The sequence below is a fragment of the Monopterus albus genome, unplaced genomic scaffold, assembly GCF_001952655.1.
Source record: "Monopterus albus unplaced genomic scaffold, M_albus_1.0 scaffold136.1, whole genome shotgun sequence".
NCBI lineage: Eukaryota > Metazoa > Chordata > Actinopteri > Synbranchiformes > Synbranchidae > Monopterus > Monopterus albus.
Genome location: NW_018128016.1, coordinates 951,391 through 971,166, shown reverse-complemented (window position 1 = coordinate 971,166; position 19,776 = coordinate 951,391). Strand labels below are relative to the sequence as shown.

Here is a 19,776-nt window from a genome sequence, read left to right as displayed (position 1 = left end):
AAATTTTTTTGTAACCTTTGCCAGATCTGTGCCTTGCCACAATTCTGTCTCTGAGCTCTTCAGGCAGTTCCTTTGACCTCATGATTCTCATTTGCTCTGACATGCACTGTGAGCTGTAGGGTCTTATATAGACAGGTGGGTGGCTTTCCTAATCACGGTCAATCAGTATAATCAAACACAGCTGGACTGAAATGAAGGTGTAGAACCATCTCATGGATGATCAGAAGAAATGGACAGCACCTAAGTTAAATATATGAGTGTCACAGCAAAGGGTCTGAATACTTATGACCATGTGATATTTCAGTTTTTCTTTTTTAATAAATCTGCAAAAATGTCAAAAATTCTGTGTTTTTCTGTCAATATGGGGTGCTGTGTGTACATTGAGGAAAAAAAATGAACTTAAATGATTTTAGCATATGGCTGCAATATAACAAAGAGTGAAAAATTTAAGGGGTCTGAATACTTTCCGTACCCACTGTATATGCCTGCAACCACCTAGACTGACACCTCTAGATGTATGTCAGTGTGTGTGGTAGAAACTTGGACAGTGATCAGTAGAAACATGCCAGAGAGATTCTAATTGCAAGCTAAGATAAACACAGAGGAAAAAAAGATTCATCATGCCATTTATGCATGTCTCTATTCAAAAACCTATGCAGCGCCAGGCAGAGGACTTTCCCTCTAATCAGTCCTAGTATACGCCAGTGCCTGCAATTATTCACACAATTACACTAACTCACTTATGACAAGAAAAACACACACATATCACCAGAATAAACAGACAACGGTTCACACATTTTCAGTTGCAGGCACAGATGGATTTGGCATGATGTCACTACAAACACCCCTAACATGCTTCAGGGTATTACTGCTACAGTAGATTAGATTATATTAGGATAGGCTCTCTAACCCTACAAATTAGTCTTGTACTCTGGAGTAAAGCATGGAAAATATTCTGATTCTTTTTGCTCTTGTTTTAGTTTAATGTCAAAGCCATTTTCTTGACTGACCTCCAGTAATACTGCAAAATATAAGAAGTCACTGAAAAAGGGCAACTGTCATGAATTTTTGGGGTAGTTAATTTCAGCTTTGCTGTTCTAAACAACTGTAATTATTATTTTGCACAAATGAGACAACAATTTATTCTTTCCTGTGTGATATCACCATAAAGTACACCTCGACAGAGCCCGGGAAAAACAAAGTAAAGAGGACTTTTGGTGAGCTTCATAACATCTGAATTCTGAAGGTAGTGCTGGTATTGGTATAGTGATTTTTACACTTGCACATTAGCTGTAAGATTATACATAAACTAGTTTGCTCTGAGAATGACTGTGATTGATCCCTTGTGTGAGCACAAATGAGGACCTCTTTATATGTTGTTCCTATCTCTATCCCCTCATTTCCTATCATTAAAATGTCCCCTACCTCTTGTTCATTGTGCTGGTCACTGTTTACTCTGTGATTAAACGTGCTTCTTTCCGACAGTCAAGATAAAAAAAAAAAACTGCATTTCTGGTGATAGTCAGTGGTTATGTGGGAGGTGTCTAAGCTTTGTAAGTTTCAGTTGCCTTCAGATCTGTTCCCTTTACTGGCTGCTGTGAAGACTGGTGGCAGCACTGCAGCTCAAGCCCCCTCTTCGTCCCTCTCTCACTCTTGCTAGGCCCCTGCTTCAGGCAAGCCCGTGAGAACATTGTACTTTTCCTGGAAGGCACAGCTATGTGCAGACTGGAGGGAGGGATGGAACCTGAGTGGGTAGTCATCAGCACAATAACATGTGTGCACGTCACAGGGCTGGCTCAGGGGCTCTGTGGAGTAAACCACAGAAGGCCAAGAATTATTGCTGCCTTTCCTTTTCAATTACAGAAAGCCTAAACACCTCCTGAGGGGCCAAAAAATCTTCCCATCCAGTGCTGCAATTAGGAAGAAACTCTTGCTTTCTAACAATCTATAGTTGAACTACCTTCCTCCTGTCTAAGGCCACCTGAAACAACTTGGCTCACATCCTGGCAGAAGCTGTGTGACAGTGAGAGGCCATGACTACTTGTACAAAGCACAAAGTGTGGCTACGGTGCTTTCTCTACAACAGCCACTTGTTCTGAACAGTTTCTTTGTGAAAAATTATCCAGTTGTGTTAAAGGGTACGGACGTCAGGTTTCTGATGTATAGTCTGACACTAATCCTTTAACAACAGTCTGATGACCTCTTGTATAACAAGAGGGCCTTGAGATGTAGATGTCCCACCATAAACACCATCTTATGTTGAACACAACCAATAGCTCATGAAACTCTTCATAAAAGCTAATATACTAAGGGTATTTTGGATATTTTGGGTTATTTATAACAAGCTGCATATATTTTATCTTAGTGATGGGCAGACTCTAAACATGTCAACACTCTTGGAACCACGTGCAACACTTTTGCTTCAAAAAAACTGCTTCAGTATCTTTTTTGAAACCAAAGGAATTCCACATAAATAAGAGAATGCATTGTTTTACAACTATCATAATATAACCCGCAAAAAGGTGCTGGGCACAGGCGTCGACTGAAAAAAATAGCAGGACCTGATAGTGGGTATCCTGTCCAGCCGAGAGTCAGGACTCCAGGCAAGAGCATCAACACGCAATTCATGATGAAAAGCCCGAAGAACATTGAATTCAACTCCTTCAATCTCCATACCCTCCTCCTATGGGAACAAGTTTATGTTCAGAAGAGAAGCAATACACTGTGGAATTGGTAACCTAGATTGTGTGAAGATGCATTTCTAACCTGGAAGAGGCAGGTGCCCACTACCACATACTGGTTTCCACCATAGGCCAGGAGAGAGGCAGGGGTGCCAGAGCTGAAAGGACTGAACTCTACCACATGAACATAGTCCTCACATGTCACTGTGTAGCTGGGACTGCGGCTGGAGCCCTCCTGCATGCTGTCCCCTGATGAAAGTGACTTGTTTTTTTAACTATACTACATCAGAACAAAAGAGGACAAGAAAAAGTTATTCTCATCTTTATATATGATCATCTAAACAACTCAGTTGATACTGAACAGTAATATATTAGCTGGAGTTAAATTTGGGCAAAACAATGATATAAACTGATATTAATGTGACAACTGCTGAGACAGCATGTGGTAGTGTTTATATAGGCAGCTATTCCATCTCTAGATGTATTTAGACAATTATGGGCAATGTTGCATATCAGTCCACTGTATGGTAATAATAAAATTATATAATTATGCATCAATGCAATAAAGCACCTCAATTTCTCAGGTCATTCATTTGCTGAATTAGCCAAAAACAAACACCCCTATCGGGTTGTTTTACCAATTAACAGTTTCTAAATTGATTTTCCCCAAAATGTACTACATAATAATACAGTGCATATACTGTGATAGAGGTTGTACCTGTGCTGCCCACTCCTAGCCCCAGCTGAAACACAAGTACTGCTTGTGTGATAGTTCATAGTAAAATTATAATAAAATGTGGGACTTTATATCACATTCTGTCATACTGTCAACTGCCCCACACAAAACAATACTCAATAGACTTAAATCTGTGACTTGAACACTGATGTAATTCTCAAATACTCATGATTAGTTCAACTGCATAATTAACAAAAATAAAAAAGGGAAATCACTCATAGATTAAACAGTTTCTCAACCTTGTAAAATCACAATTAGCCAGAACCATCTCAAGACATGCAAGGCATTTGGTCAGACTGAAAATGTCAGGCCAAATCTTGCTCAAATATTTGCTTGTTATCTATATGTGTTTTGGAATAAAGATATCCATAGCTACTAGAGGCATAATTTAAGAGGCTTTACTAAAGACTGTATCACTGATTCTTCAATTCAGCAATCATCAAATACACAAAGCAGCACTGATATATGTTTAACTCTAGGGTTCACTTAACAAACCCTAACCCTTTTATCAGGGTTTAAATCAAGCAGCACTGATATATGTTTAACTCTAGACAAATCCAATTTTATCAGGGTTTAAATCTGGCAGCAATACACCAGTATTTTCACCATAACATGAAATTAAAACGTCTAGTGAAAAAAGTTACACATGCCGAATATTGGCAATAACGTTATGTTTATCTCTAATTGTTGGATCTACTAGGTATACAGTTATGGAAGGTAATGTTAACATTAAACAACCTAAACCGGAATGGGGTAAATATTTCCTCATTTACAGTAGAACGACTCGTATCCGTGTTATTTTGATACAAAACGATCTAGCTATAATATGCACTTGATTTTAAGTGAACCAATGTTACATTCAGCTCGGGGTTCACTTAACTAACGGCAATGTCATTAAAATGTGACCACTATCCGACTCAGACAGGAATACTCAGCTAGCTAGCAATTAGCCAAACAATTACCTTTCTCGTTCTTACAATTTAACGTTCCGACTGAAAACTTAATGACTATCTCTTAGTTACGACAGTATATTTCAATTCAGAACACAGCACCAACCGACAGATATCGCAGAAGAAAAACCAACAATTCAGCTGAATCAAATGGTGCGCGCCTTAGAGATATTTTCAACCTACTTCCGGGTACGTCATGGAATGTACTATCGAGTAGAAATGAATAGGTGAGATCTCGCGCAACGTAAATGAAAAAACCTAATTCACTTCGCGAAATACGACATATATTTAAAATAAACTGTTAGATATTCTTTTATTACGATCGCTTGTAATCCTCCACGATGCTTTAGAAAGTAATGTAACGAAAAGATTGTTTTTCACGTGACAGCTCCCCCTGCGGTCTGCTGCAAGCTGATTGGCCGGAAGGCAGCAAACTGTGTCGGGATTTAAAATTTCAAAAGAGCTACTTTTTCTGTCGAGGATGTGTTATGCTGGAGATTGATCCAATATTAGAGGTTTGTGCAATTAAATTGACATTGTTTGTGATTTACTGTAGTCGTAAATTCTTAATTATAACGTATTCACAATTGGGAGGTTACATAAACATAATGAGGTATATTTTTGGAATTAACTGACCTCAGCAGTTGTGTGCTACCAGGGCCTGCAAGACTAAGGTTTTATTTTCAAGAAAAGGGGAAAGAAATGCTTTAGTACTACACCATAAACTATGTTTCTTTTATATCTACTTGTAAACCCGCTTTACTTTTCCCCCAACATTTTTATGGCTATAGTTGGCTTAATGCAGTAACAGTCATTTATCCAAATAAATAAATACTCTTGTCTAGTACTTCAAGCCACAGGTTTGGAAAGACTATTTTCCTTTCCTGCTTTTTAAGGTAAAATGGAAGCTTTAGGAGACCGTCTAAAGCTGATGGTGAAAACCTTCAGGAGAGAGTGCCACAGAGCTCTACAGTCTGAGAGAACTACCATTCATGGAGCTGATAGTATGCTGATGGTACTGCAGCTCGCCATGGCAGAAGTGAATAAACAGGTATGTAACTGTTAATTAGTGTGCCTGCATGAGATGCAGAAACACTATTATTGTTTCCCATATTTTTAATTATTTTTCTTTGAATTTTGATTCACTACTCCTCCCACAGTTTTTGAGCGACATGCACCAACTTTAAGTATGCTGGGAATAGTGTGCTATGACTATTTGTGTGAATTCATAATACAATTTTCGTACAAATCGCAAAAAATAATGATTTTTCCTGCTAAAGATGAATGGGAAATTACTTTTTTCAAGGTTTTTGGGAATATCTCAACAACTATTAAAGATAGTAACTTCAAACCTGGTACCAGTGTTCCTTCTGACAAGACTACAGACAATAAAAAAGACCCCTACTGTGCCACCTTGTGGTCAATTAGAAGCCTTTTTGTTTGGCATAAAATAAAAATAATTTTTCCCCTGGATTCCTTGCATGGTTCTTGAAACCTTACGCAATTGGGGCCGCCCACTTCCGCCTGACAAAATTTTCTGCCATTTTTTCAGTCTATTCCCCATACTTCATCAAATCTTCACCAAACCTGGTACACCCCCTATTTGTAGCACCTGCGGAAAGAATGGTGCCACCTGTTGTGCAATATTCCCTAGCGTTCTCCTATTGCCCACTGAAGGCAAGTGGGCCAGGCCCACTGATTTCAAATGCTATAACTCTTCAATAAAAAGTTCAAATGCTACCAAAATAGGGTCCCCAGTACAGGACCCCACTCTGGGCAGGCTGGTAGAGTTTTGTTTACTTTTGCCACTTGCGGGCGCAACAGGTAGCCTTTATGGTTGAAATGCTATAACTCTACAAGAAAGCCATGAATCTCATCCAAATTCACAATACATGAGCTACACTGATATCTCTCTGTCCTTAGTTTCATCCCCTGTTGACACTAGATGGCGCTACCTTCAACGAAAACTTGTGCCCCATCACATGCACTTGTAAAATGGCAACAGGTGCGGGCACACTTACTATTTCTTCAGAAATTTTCTTGTTTTCTTCATTTTCTTTCATGCAGCTCAAAAGACTTTGTTGTCATTGTCCTTTGGGTTCTTAGGTGATGACTAGAGCTGATGTTAAACAATTGCAATCACCAATAAAAAAAGAATAAAATAATTCACCTTCGGCCATTCCCACAAGGGGTTGCCACAGCAAACTGTCACACTGACAACTCACATGGTGAAGTCTGGCACATGTTTTATGCCAGATGCCCTTCCTGACACAACCCTGAGTTGAACCCGGGACACAGTGGCGAGAGCGCTGAATCCTAGCCACTAGTCCATCAGGGACTCCCACCAATAAAGGAATAAACTATGAAAAGATTCTCTGAACTTCAACAGCAATATTCTTGCTTTAAATCATCCGGCATCCCAAATAGAAAGCCGGATAGGGCCCAGTTCGTGTCATGATTGTGGCATAGATCAACTGAACCATCAGGCTGACTGTTATCACATCAATAAATGATAGCATTTCCAAAGGCTTCCGGTTGAGATCGCTCATGGCTTATTTTTGGACTACAGCAGAAAGCCTTCCTGCTTCTGAACTGATTGGTTCCAGGCCGTCAGTAATTATGGCTGCTGCTTTTACTGTTTTCTCTCTTCCTGTGACAGCACGGCAAAGACTTCAAAGTGCCTCTGAGTGATGTCCTGATGGTCTGGAAACACTTACTGCTAGACAAACTTCACCTGCCACCCCCCAGCTCTGCACGATTGGAGAACTATGACCTCATCGTGGAGGCATACGAATCCTTCCTGAAATGCTCCAACACAGTGGACCTGGTTGATATCATCTTCATGTACAAACAGCTGAGACTAATGGACTCAGACCCAGAGGAGCCCGTGAGCCCGGTCAGCAGAAGCTGGTTGAAATCAGACAAGTATTGATTGTCGCTGATCAGACTGGTTTCTGTGTTTAAGATAGAACTATTAAATTGGCCATTGCTCTTTTCCCTCTTTTGCTAAGATTGAGCTGTTTGAGTTCCTATCAGGAACTATCAACATGGAGGTCTCAGAGTTGCCAGACGTCTCAGTCCCATCAACGCCGTGTAGAAAAGGCAGGTCCTGCAGATCAGAGGTAGGCCGTGTCAGGTTTTCATTTACTAATAAATGGTGCAGTATATTTCATAAGAAATCCCCTTTTTCCACCATTCTTACATAAAAAGTTTTGTTTGTTTCTTTTTAGGAAAGTGAAATTCATTCTCTAATCCTGGGGATTATTCTTGAGCATACTTAATTTTGTCTAGGATCCCTCCTGCAGTTATTGACAGGAGCTCTATATCATATCACTCAGATTTAAGAGTGCAGTGAGAATTCAATTACCGGCCAGATGTTTAAAATTCAGCTAGACAAGAGCTTCTGTAGAAGTCTCCTTCCTCTTCTCTTCTCTGTCACTTTGGAATTTTTGAGTTTTAGTAGAGGATTGCTCTTCTAACAGAGTGATGTAATGTTTGGAGTTTAATATAGGCTGTTGCTTGCTGTTTTTAGTGGTTTTTATTCAGGCAGTAAAGCTTTTAATGGTAGCTGATAAACACAACACAGACTGCTATCAGGCCAAAACGTCTATTAAAGAAATAGTTCAACCTTCTGGTGGAAAGATGGATGGAAAAATCCCACACTTCTGTTTGTCCAGAGGCCGGTTAGCTTAGTTTAGCATACCCCGATCAGGCATAACATTATGACCACCTGCCTAATACTGTTTACATAGGAGTCAATGTGGCAGTTGGTTGGCACTTGTGTCACTCTGCAGTTCACTGTGCTTCTTCTGTGAATCCATTTGCTTCCACAGTTCTACTGTCAGGAAGAGCACAGATGTGTCTACAAGTCAGTGAAAAACTTATGTAAAAGGAGTGAAAACTGGTCGTGAGGACAAGTTAGAGAGAATTCAACAGCCTCACCTCTCTAGGTGTGATATCACCACTACAGCCCCTGACTCTTTCTCTTCATAGAGACCAATGTACAGTATTTCTCATTTTCAACCATTTTAACAAAGATTCAAATAAGTTTTAATCTTTAGAAAAGTACAAATGGAAGTTAAAAGTTTAATCTACAGTAGGTCAACCTCATCATCAGTGAGCCGTGGGCGTCCATGACCCTGTCTCCAGTTCACCATTTGTCCTTCCTTAGACACTGTTGGTAGGGACTAACCTTTGAAGACCAAGAACACCCACCAAGACCTGCAGTGTGGGAGACGCTCTGACCCAGTCAGCTCACCATAACTGGTTGGCCTTTGTCAAAGACACTCAGAGCCTTCCACTTGCCCATTTTTCCTGCTTCCAACGCATCAACTTCAAGGACTGAATGTTCACTTGCTGCCTAATATACCCCACACACTGACAGGTGCCACGAGATAATCAGTGTTCTTCACTTCACCTCTCAGTGGTCATAATGTTATGCCTGATCGGTGTACATTAGCAGGCTAAATCTGCATAGCAGCACCTCAAACGGCAATAATGAATAAACCCATCATAAACTATCAAAATCATCAGTTTTACACTTCAGTTTTTGTACTGATTAAACAAAGTTAGTTGGTGAGCTTTAGAGGTGATTTTGTTACCTTTGGACAGAGCCAGGCTCACTGTTTCCCTGCATTTCCTTTCTTTATGCTGAGCTAAATTGGTGCTGAAGCCTTAGAAGCATATTTCAAAAAAAAAATGTAGGAACTGAAATGAGAATGATGTACTTTAAAAATGTGTATTCTGATTATCAACAGGTCAAAATGGCAGTGAGAAGGGTGTTCTGCTCCTATCTGAATTTGCTTGTTAACTCCAAGAATGACATGGCCTTGGCACTTACCCTCGATGTCCCCAGTCGCACACTTGGACAGCAGGCGTTTACACACATAAAGCACACTGCACGCAACAACAACACTTCTCTCTTCTTGGTATGAAACACTGACAGTCAACATGTGCCTAGGTCTTAGCGCTGATGTATTCACACTTGATGTCACCAGAAACCCATTATTTTAAAACTGGAGTAATACTCTCTGATGCAACACTTAGGGATTTGTGTTCATGCTATTTGCAGGCAGTGACATCTTTTGTGCGGGCCATCCAGCTTGGAGGAAAGAGCTATGCCCCAGCTGAGTCTGACCCACTGAGGAAACATGTTAAAGGCCTGTCTGACTTTGTCCAGTTTCTAGACAACCTGGAAGAAATCCTAGGGGAGATTACGTACACAGCACAGCTTCCACTTGCTCACATTCTTTCTGTTGCTTTTGAGGAAATGCCTCTATTCAAGGAATCAGTTGTAAATGTTGAGGAGGAATAGGCTCCATGATTGAACTGTAAACAAGAATGTGTTAAGGCTTTAGTTTTTGAATCTGAGTTGAAATTGAAGTGGTCAAAGTGTCAGAGATGCAATTCAAATTTTTGGCAACATAAGTAAAACTGAAGTGTTTAAAACTCAACAAGATACAAATTGTACAGTGTTTGGTAAATTTTCACATTATGCACAAATCAAACATATTACAGAAATACTTTCACATCTTGCAAAATATGCTTATTCACTTCCTTGCCAAGAGTTAGAATGGTAACAAAAAGATGTGGAAGTCACATTATGTATGAAGCTACAGCTAGATAGCTTGGCTTATCTTAGCATAAAGACTGGAAACAGCTTTGGATACACAGATGACAACTGTTTAGAGAATCAATTCATTACTGAAATCTTCATCCATCTGATCTGTAGTAGATTATCCCAAAGATGACTATATAAACAATTTTTGGAACCTTGCAAAATGCAGTACTTAATTTATAGTGCCTTTATACACATACAGGTGTAATCCATTTCCACACATTCATCCTGAGCTGATGAAAGTAATGCAGAGGTCTAATACAGAAAAACTTGTCATCTATGAATGGATGGAATTTTCTTTGAGGTGTCTCCACTTCTTCCTAGAATTTAAGTTCAGGTTAAAAATCCACTTCTTTGATGTGGCTAATTCAAGTTTGAAAGCTGAACTAAGTTCAGCAGCTCTATGTGTTGCTGTTCACAGACATATTTACAACCCAGTGTAGTGAAATTGCACCTGCGATCATAAAATCCACCTGTCCTACTGTAGCTTGTAATTATTTCCTAGATATCACAGTAAAGACTCCCATCTAAGCTTCTCATGATAACATTTGGATTGCTAAACATGTTCATCTTTGCTACATCAAAGCCTGTTGTGGTTAAATAACTTGTTCTCTGTTGTAATGCTCTTACTTTGATGAATTATCATCAAACCTCAAGCTCCACAGATCACTCTCAATACCATTACCAATTATTTTTGATGTCAAAGTAGTTGGCAGCACAACAGAAGTGGATATCCAAAATGATTTAGCTTTTGAATCGTGTTAGGGCTGAGCTTGGAGGTGAATCTGTTGAAGGCAACCTTTGTAGCAGTCCCCTTCCTGAGCTTTGCTCAGCCGAGCCCTAACAATACATTGTGATGTTTGTGTAGTAGTGGATTCAACTCTCACTGCTCTTTTGAGGGTTCTCAGTTCATGCAGGCTGGAAGCGCTCCACGTTTGATGAGACACTGATGAACTCAGCCAACACGTCTTTCAGCAGGCAGTGCATTTACGCTCTCAGTGGACTACTATATTTCCTCATACAAACATCTTCTACAGAGAATTCAGGGCCCCTTGTATTGCAAACATCTGTTTTAACCAAATGATTCTGTTACTGAGGCCTGCTCTCTGACATCAGAGCTGAGTCGGGTTGGACCACCACCTCGCCACCTTACTGCAATCTTTTCTAACATGCTATTAGTGCCCTTGACTGTTATAAACTGACACAGGTGTTATGTTGTTAGGGTATTTTGACATGCAACACAGACAGTGTGTGAACATAGACAAAAATCCTCCAAAACTATATTGAAGAAAATCCCTGAGTTTTTGGCCTCCAGGGGTCTGAAGCATATGTTCTGTTTCATAACTGTTAATATTGGCACAGCTACAAGTCAGTGTCCAATTAATTGAAAATGAAGCTGCAGCATATCTTTTGAAGACACTCAGACTAAAACCCTGGCTTTTCTGGGGTTTCAGTTTTTGGAGAAAGTTATTCATGTTGGCAAATATTGGCTGAACTCATTAACACTATTAATTCCATCCAGCTGAAAACCTGAGTCTGCGCACTCAGTAGAAGTCATCTAATACTTTCCAAAACAAATGCTGATTTTTCTCTCTTTAGCACAATACAACTTCTCTAGTAGCTGTCACTACATATCATTTCAGTGTATGTGGAGACAGGCTGGTGTCTGCCATCAGGACAGTGCTGGTAAAGGGACGCAGCAGTGGAGATGCAGTTTATGCTGCAGTTGAAGAGACATCAAAGGAGCTGAAGGAGAGGATCTGCCAGCTACACCATATCCACAAACAAACCGCTAATGGAGGCGGCACAGGGATAAGCCCTGCCAGGGTAATGTATATCCTCTGCTCTCCAGCCAATCAGCTACAGATTTGACTCGTGTTTCTAACTGAAGTCCACACATTCAAGCAGAAGCTACTTCTTCATCTTCTGTCATCAGCTGTGTGAGCTGACAGCGCGATGACTGTAGCTGTGTTGCTGTTCCTCTTCAGCCAAGAGCTTACGCAGTCAATCATGCCACTGCATACGGAGGCCGGGACACTGTGAAGGTGCTGATGGCGATGCTGGACGAAGAGGCCCTGACTCCTCCATGTCAGAATAAGGCAGACCTGCTGTCTGAGGACCAGCCTGCCCTTAGTGGAACTGAGGGAACATGCATCCTCACAATGTTCAGGTCAGCACAGTTAAGCATACAATACAACAATTTTGACTGAAATGGCCTTTGTATTTTGTAAGAGGACAATATATTTTCAAGGTTAATGATTAGGGATGTAACGATGTTTGTAATTTCATGACAGGAAAAAGGCTCAATACCATCATGGGACTGTGATGTATCTACAAGGATATTCTATATGGTTATTTCACTAGTAAAAATGCGCTTATGATGCAGAATTTGAAGCTGAATTAACAGATGCTGATGCAGATCATCAGCTGTTGTGTGGCAGCATTTCAGTTTTCTTGTTTCAAGAAATGAGGTGGACAAAAAGGAAACTAATACAAAACAATTCACAAATACTGCTGGACAAAGGCAACACTAGCCCTGTTTAAGGCTAAAACAATCCTGGATATATTCTGCAGAAACAGTCTGGACATGACAGTGTGCATCATTTTAACGGAGATGGGCAAACAAACCAGATGCATATTACACAAAACCAACCATTTAGTAACCACCCTTACTCTTGAAAAAGTAAAATATGAAGTCTGGGAAAAAACCTCCAGTAGAGCACAAATCTCATCTTTATGTGGCTTGTCATAGTGTATTTTGGCGTTGTTTTCTCCCTGTTCTGGTGCACCCAGCAATTTTAATATTTTAGGACATTTATGACTGTTTTATGACATTTTCTAGACTAAAAATAATCTGATTAATTGCTAATGTAAGTGATGGTTAGTTGCAGCACTAAAGCACCCTGCAGTAACTTGAAAGAATTTTACTGATGTTATATAGTGAATAAGTGTATACCACCTGTTGCTTATAGACTGTACTGGATTTGGGGGGGAACCTAATTTATGTCAAAGGTGGATGACACTGAACAGCTCATATCCAATTTGTTGCAAAAGCCCAACATCAGCTCAGTCTGACACTAGTGAAAACGTGTTTTACACATTGATTTTATGATCTTGCACTCTGTAAAGCTGCATTTAAAAGAGAACTGTGCTTTAAAATTTCTTCTAGCTCTTCTACTTTATAAGCCTCTTAGCCTTTCATTGTGGCTCCCTCCTCAGATCCCCCGAAATGTCTACTGGATGCTCTCCAGAACCCCTAAGGAACCGCGTCCAGAGCCGGCTAGACCTGCTCAAACCCAAGGTAACATGGGCCCCTTCATCCAAGAACCCCAAATCGAAACCATCAGTTACTTCAAATTGAATCAGATGTACAAACATTGAAAATAATGTCTTTACATCCTGTAATTTCTCCCTGGTATTATATTATTTATTTTCTTAACTGAAGCTCACATCTTAACTGACTTCCACCATTCCCATTTGCACAGCTGTGTTTTAGCTCTTAGTGTTGGTTTGTGGGTGCTGTTTAAATCCATGGCATAAAACTAATTATTTGTGAGGGATTCAAACCATTAACCAATCCTGATGATAAGTTATGCTATTGTCTGGGATCAGGACCATTTGCTTACGCTGCACAATTTCACATGCTGCATATTTATCAGTATCTCTTTTTCCTTCCTTCCCTCCTGGCTGTGACCTAAGCTGTTCTGTCTTTTCATCTTGATGTTTTCTGAGGTCAGTGTCAGACAATGGGGGGTCACATTTTGGCGGACTTTACTCTTTGATCTGTTAATTACGACTATACTGACTTTGTACTTCTTTGTGGCAATTCAGTTATTTCAGTACTTCAGTTTTTTGTTACTTATCAGCCAATATATACACCAGCTTACCTTAGCTTGTCCACCAGAGAGCACCGACAAGGTGATTTATCAGAATGTATCTTGAGGGGGGGGTACCTGTTTGAAGTATAATTTATTGCCTCAAGTGGTGTCACCTGAGTCACTGTCAGCTATGGCTGTGCTAATGGATCAGTAGTAATAACCTAATTATACATTATTTATAATAACACTGAAAATGATCCATTTTGATGCTTTTAGTTCATTTTGCTAATATTTTCCTAATTTTACTTTAGTAAAATTTGGAATGCAGGACCTTTATCTGTAGTACTATTATTTACAGCTTGGTATTGCTACTGTTAATTAAAAGGATTCGAGTACTACTTCAACCTCTGTTCCACACTGCACAACTGCTGAGTCACCCCAAAAACACTGACAAAACCAGCTCTAGATTTTAGGATAGGACTGAACTTTTAACATGAAGTAGCTCCGTGTGAGAGCTCCTTTTGAACATGTATGCTAAACACATTTTGTGAAATGATTCCTGTATTTGATTTCACTAGCAGATGTCATTTTAGCTTCCCACAATCTGGCTGCCTTCCTGGTTCAGTGCGCTGTAATGGTCTCTGAACAGTTCACTCCTTCCTGAACTCAGTGGAAGTTTTCTACATCAATTTCACTTTGAAGATGCCGTATCAGTTGTGTAACTTGAACAGCTAGGGAAGCTTGCTTGAAAGGTTATTGTTTCCTGTTGTCTGGTGAATGACTTTATACAAGAATTATGCAACAGTTTCATCATGCAATGATGTCAAACGGCACACACAAAGATGGTTTCTGCTTTTGAGGTGTTTCCAAATCATTTCCTCAGTGCCACAGATGATTCAAACATACTATTACTTGTAAATCCAATATATTGCTGCTCTTATATGACCCCAGAAATGATGTTTGCCACAAAACAATACACACATATTTACTTTGAGTGATTCTATTATTCTCTGATGGTAAAAATTGTAATGGTGTACCTGTTACTCATTCTGACTTATCACCCGTGGAAGAAAATGTCAAAACACAAAGCCATAGAAAGTGCCTGCACTTGTGATAAGAAATATTCTCAGGAATGTCTTTGTCAGGTGTCTCCAGCGTCAGGTCAGGCAGTGCATGGAGGTTATTTCAGGACAGTCTTCTTCAGTGGAATGAGGGCCATCTCACTGCACCTGTTGTAATTGGATTAAATGTTATCTGTCAGTCATAGTTTGGCCATGTTCATTCTTCCACCCCCTCCCATTGTTTCAATGTTCTATTAACATGCAACTAGGACAGCATTCAGTACACTTAGGTTCATTATTGAAATGTGCCTAGAACTTACCATTATTGTTGTTTAAAGAGCCCATGGCATGCTTTTCCTTGTTTTCTGATTTACAATGGTGAATTATCATCTTAGACCTGGCTTAAAGCTCAAAAAATGAGCTGTACATACTGTATGTTCTAGTATTTCTGTGCAGAAGCACCTCGGTTTATACACGTCTCACTCCCGCTCACAAGACTTTTTTTTCCTAACAAACTAAAGTATTATGTGATAATTTAGTGATTTTCTTGAATTGTCATTAATCGCTAGGCAGTTGCATGTTAATGTGAGCTTTCCTGACATCCATGGGTGCCATTTTAAAAGAGGAATTTGGAGACTGCGTGTAGTTTTGTGGATATATTTTACCTCCTGCTGCTGTACCAGAGGATGTGGAGAAAATTACAGGGCCTGAGGTTACTGCATGTCCAGGGATGTTCCTGTATAGGACTCTACGTTTTACCTGACTGGGTCTAACCTACAAGCATCCGGCCAGTGAAGCCCCGCAGCGGTGAATGATCAGCTCATCAAGGCTGGATTCCTCCGGAGCACAGTACCTGTTTGTTTTGACTATTTGAGGCCAGTGTGTCTGCCGCATGTGATGTATTGCTGGTTAATGACCCATGATGTTACTGTCGGCGCTACACTACCTGTTGAAATTAATTTCACAACTTTGGGACTGTATGTGGTTGTGTGGGGGAAGATGCAGCAACCACCAGTTGGATTTACTGGCCTTGTAGCGATGTTTCCAATACTCGGTGGGACTTAACGGTAAGTTAAAAAAAAAAAAAAAAAAAACACATTACATGTCTGTTAATGCGTTGTTTCTATAACGTTAGCGAGAATTGTTGTAAGGCTGGAGAAGTTACTCTGTCTGCATTATGCCAGTTAAAATATGGGGTTTCTCAATTACCCACTTTGTTTAGTGTTACACATCTCTTTTCATCGGTACATATACCGTTGTCTGCCTATCTATGGAGGAGAAATTCTAAGTAATGCCGTTGGGGTTCGTTGTGCTGTTCACTTTCGACACAACACCGACAGCAGGAGTTGTGCGCATTCACGAAGTATCCTCTTATTTTAAGGAAGAGGCTCTCTGGCTTTATCATTCTGAAATAATTACAGACTCTTTGGAGTTATGAGGGGTGCCAAGCTAATCTAGATGTAAACATTAAATTGCTGGAAATGAGCAAAATGAGTATGCTATGGCAACTTTAAGGTGCATTTTATGAAGTTCTTTTGAAAAGCACACAGGCTTTAATCCCTTTGTGCTTTACAAACCCACCCAGCTTTGCTTACCATATTTTTCCCTAAGATTTCTTCCACCTACTGTGGCCCACTAGCCTGAAATCCTTGGATTGTGATAATCCCAAATAGGCACAGATCAAATAGTGAATGAAAAGCTGTGAATCTTTGTGCCCCAGGGCGAGAATTGTAATATTCAGTATGATTAACTTTGTTATAGGCTGTCTGAAAAGGCTTTTAATGAGGTGCTGTGTTCCTGTCTTAGACCAGTAACTGTGATAATACAGAACAAAACTTTCTACTGTTTAAAAGGTAGTGCAGTTGAGCCAATTATATATATCAATCTTCAGAACCTCTGTTAGTAATTGTTGAGTTGTTAGACACCTCCCTGACCAAGACCCTTAGTGTTCTTTTATTCATTTTGGCAGGACAGCCAACTGTAGCAACAGTCCTGGTTCCACTGAGGCCACTGTGCTACTGGGAATACTCAAAGCATTAGAAATGGTTTTATATCCTTGCTCTGATCTTTTTCAGAGGTCTATAGAAAGTTTCTTGGAATTCCCATCTTGACCTTTGTCCTGAGAAGCAGGGTGTACTGTGGGACATTATATACACAGGTGCCTTTCCTGTGTACAGTAATAACAGTTTGCCACAGGTGGACTTGAATCAAGTTTTAGACAATGTCAAAAATAATTTAAGCAGCACAATCAAGTGTGCAAAAAGTGAAGGGGTCTGAATACTCTCTGAAGCAACTCTATCTGGAAAAACTGAAATTCCCATCAGCCTCAGCTGCACTTTGTGTTTACAGCTAACTAGGAAGTTAGCCACTAGTGTGGCTGCAGATATTTGGCACCTCCTGCCCTCTTGTTGAGCAGTTTAAAATGTGCAAAAATGGAAAAGTACTTAGTGAATTTTGTGTGTGTGTGTGTGTGTGTGTGTGTGTGTGTGTGTGTGTGTGTGTGTGTGTGTGTGTGTGTGTGTGTGTGTGTGTGTGCTGAGTTTTGTTTGCAAAAGCCAGAACGTACATTTTGAAAGCTGGATACTAAGGCCACCTGCCCCGAGTCTCTCATACTGATTATCAACCATGTCCGTCTATCATATCAAGTGAATTATTTTTCCCTGTTTATTTCAGGCTAGAGACAGAGTCATCCGATCACAGTTTGCCTGCACCTACAAAGATGAAGAAGACCTGAAACTCAACCGTGTGCTGGAGTTCCCCAGCACCAGCCAGGCCCCCACCTGTGTGCACCCAGCGCCCAAACTCAAAACCCCCACAGCTGTAGATGAGGAGTGCAATTCTGATGTGGAGGAGACAGCCTCAGGTATAAAGTTGACCTTAATTTCTGGAAATACAACAGGTACTTTTTGCACTCTCCTGCATGCAGAGAAAAGCTCAAAATGTCAACACAAGCCATGGAGTGTTCTCTTTCTGCTGGATAGATTTGTTTCCTCTGACGCCACACACAGCTGGACTGAGGCCCAGGCACACCTTCTCCGCTCCAGCCTTGAACCCTTCCCAGTCCCACGGCTGGGACTGGGAGCCCATTAAATTAATCCCTATTCTATTAAACCTATTCACCCCCACATCTGTAGCAAAACCACAGACTTGTCCCCCCATTTCCCCTTCTGTCTTTTGTTCTGTGAGAATTCAAGCTGGGCTCCATCAGGCCACATGACTAATGTTAAGTTTCAGCTTCGTAGAATAAACACACAGCCTGCTTCAACTAGCAGCTAATGTCAGCAATTTCATCACATCATTTTCCTTTTTTCTAGGTTATCACACTTTCTTTTGCTTTGTTTCAGTTTGTCCAGCCAAGCCTACCTCTAAATGTCCAAATAAGGAGCAGAGTGGTGTACAACAGGGGGCAGCTCTAGGGCCGAAAAGTGGTGCAGGTCTGGGCAACAGAAAGAAAGCTCACACTGAGATGCAGAGCAAAGGTAACAAGAGGAAGCAGGTGGATTCTGAACAAAATGAAGGCTCAGAGAATGAGCCTCCAGAGAAGAAACAGCCCACTAGCATCTCAGTCAAAAAGCCTGGTAAGAATGTCAGCAAGGCCTCAAGAAAGAAGAAGCTGATAGCTGGACAGGGAATACTAACCAGCTTTTTCAGAGTCTAATCATCATTTGCATTATTTCATGACAGAATATGGACATTCTGAGCTGTTGTTCAGTTGTTTTCTCCATCGACAAATCTTGTTCATACAGTATACAAATGTTCAAATTAGGGCTGCTCCTACTGACTATTTTTAGTCTCGTTAACTTTTTTTAATTCAACTTAAGGAAGGGGGCAGCACGGTGGCGCAGTGGTTAGCACTGCTGCCTCACAGCAAGAAGGTTCCAGGTTCGGGTCCCACCCGGGACCTTTCTGTGTGAAGTTTGCATGTTCTCCCCGTGCTTGCGTGGGTTCTCTCCGGGTACTCCGGCTTCCTCCCACAGTCCAAAGACATGCAGCTTAGGTTGTTAGGTGTCTCTAAATTGTCCATAGGAGTGCGTGTGTGGTTGTTCGTCTATGTGTTAGCCCTGCGATGGATTGGCAACCTGTCCAGGGTGTACACCGCCTTCACCCGATTGCCAGGATTGGCTGTGACCCCGTGATTAAGTGGTAGAAAATGAATGAACTTAAGGAAGGGTTTGAGATTTTTTAAAGATAGTTACGCTTAATTGCCTTTTTTCCAAGTTTGAGAAGATCAATACAACTCTGAATTACATGATATGTGGCTAGAACTAGCTAGCAGTTAGCCTATATTAGCATAAAGACTGGAAGTAGGAGGAAAAACTGGCTCTGTCAAACAAGATGTAAAATGTTAATTAAAATTTAAGGCACTAGTACAAAGGGTTTGAGAATCCTTATACACTGTTATCCTTATACACTGTAAAGGATGAAGTCACCTTCATGGTGGTAACTCAATATTTAGCATTCAGAGATATATTCTATCATTAGACTCTTACAAGTGAAAGCAAATCAGCATATTTCCCAAAATGTCAAACTTTTGCTTTATTCATTAAGCCTATAAAATGTCATTTGCAGACCCAGTTGTATGTTTTTGTCTGGTCAACTGTTTTAATAAAGTTTAAACATAAGTCAAATTAAAATGGACTTAGAAAAGCTTCAGAGTTAAGAAGCAAGAAACAGCAAATTATTACAATGTCTGCTTGGTAAAAAACTTTAATCATGCATTGATTATGGAAAACTGTTAATCAATTTTCCATTGAACTGGCTAAATGTTTCTGCATTACTTTAAGTGGTATGATTTTTACCCAGTAGGCTGTGTGGACTTGAGTGGCTGCAACAGAGATCAGTTTGATAGCAGTTCACCGGCAGCCTGATATAGTCAGTACTCTTTCTTCGTCCATGACATGTGGCTAATAAAC

General features: G+C 40.4%; 2 protein-coding genes across 6 annotated transcripts in view; one reads left to right on the top strand and one right to left on the bottom strand.

The window, feature by feature from the left end:
* The window catches only part of nup37 (nucleoporin 37), a 19,944-nt gene extending 15,370 nt beyond the window's left edge, over positions 1–4,574 (bottom strand). For 2 of the 5 annotated variants that reach the window (XR_002275996.1, XM_020613648.1), the window contains exons 1-3: positions 4,380–4,540; positions 2,767–2,961; positions 2,562–2,683 (exon numbers count right to left, since the gene is read on the bottom strand). Coding sequence is in view for 4 of the 5 variants with exons in the window: in XM_020613648.1 (XP_020469304.1) it covers positions 2,562–2,683; positions 2,767–2,922 (278 nt within the window). In the remaining variant the exon portion in view is untranslated. Of the gene's footprint in view, positions 1–2,561; positions 2,684–2,766; positions 2,962–4,379 lie in introns of all 5 variants that reach the window. The other 3 variants (XM_020613652.1, XM_020613651.1, XM_020613649.1) reach the window with 3 other exon arrangements.
* A 235-nt stretch (positions 4,575–4,809) lies between these two features.
* Positions 4,810–18,747, top strand: parpbp (PARP1 binding protein). Its single transcript, XM_020613688.1, has 11 exons — positions 4,810–4,882; positions 5,264–5,418; positions 7,027–7,263; positions 7,379–7,489; positions 9,125–9,295; positions 9,439–9,660; positions 11,584–11,811; positions 11,973–12,154; positions 13,204–13,285; positions 17,537–17,726; positions 18,208–18,747. The coding sequence occupies exons 2-11, from the start codon at positions 5,269–5,271 to the stop codon at positions 18,519–18,521; spliced, it is 1,887 nt and encodes a 628-aa protein (XP_020469344.1). The 5' UTR covers positions 4,810–4,882; positions 5,264–5,268; the 3' UTR covers positions 18,522–18,747.
* Positions 18,748–19,776: the final 1,029 nt, after the last annotated feature.

What these genes read in the sequence shown, in the direction of transcription:
- parpbp (XM_020613688.1), top strand. Translation starts at nt 5,269, where the DNA reads ATGGAAGCTTTAGGAGACCGTCTAAAGCTGATGGTGAAAACCTTCAGG. An exon ending in TGGCAGAAGTGAATAAACAG is followed by an intron (nt 5,419 to 7,026) that starts GTATGTAACTGT and finishes TTCCTGTGACAG; the next exon opens with CACGGCAAAGACTTCAAAGT. An exon ending in GCAGGTCCTGCAGATCAGAG is followed by an intron (nt 7,490 to 9,124) that starts GTAGGCCGTGTC and finishes GATTATCAACAG; the next exon opens with GTCAAAATGGCAGTGAGAAG.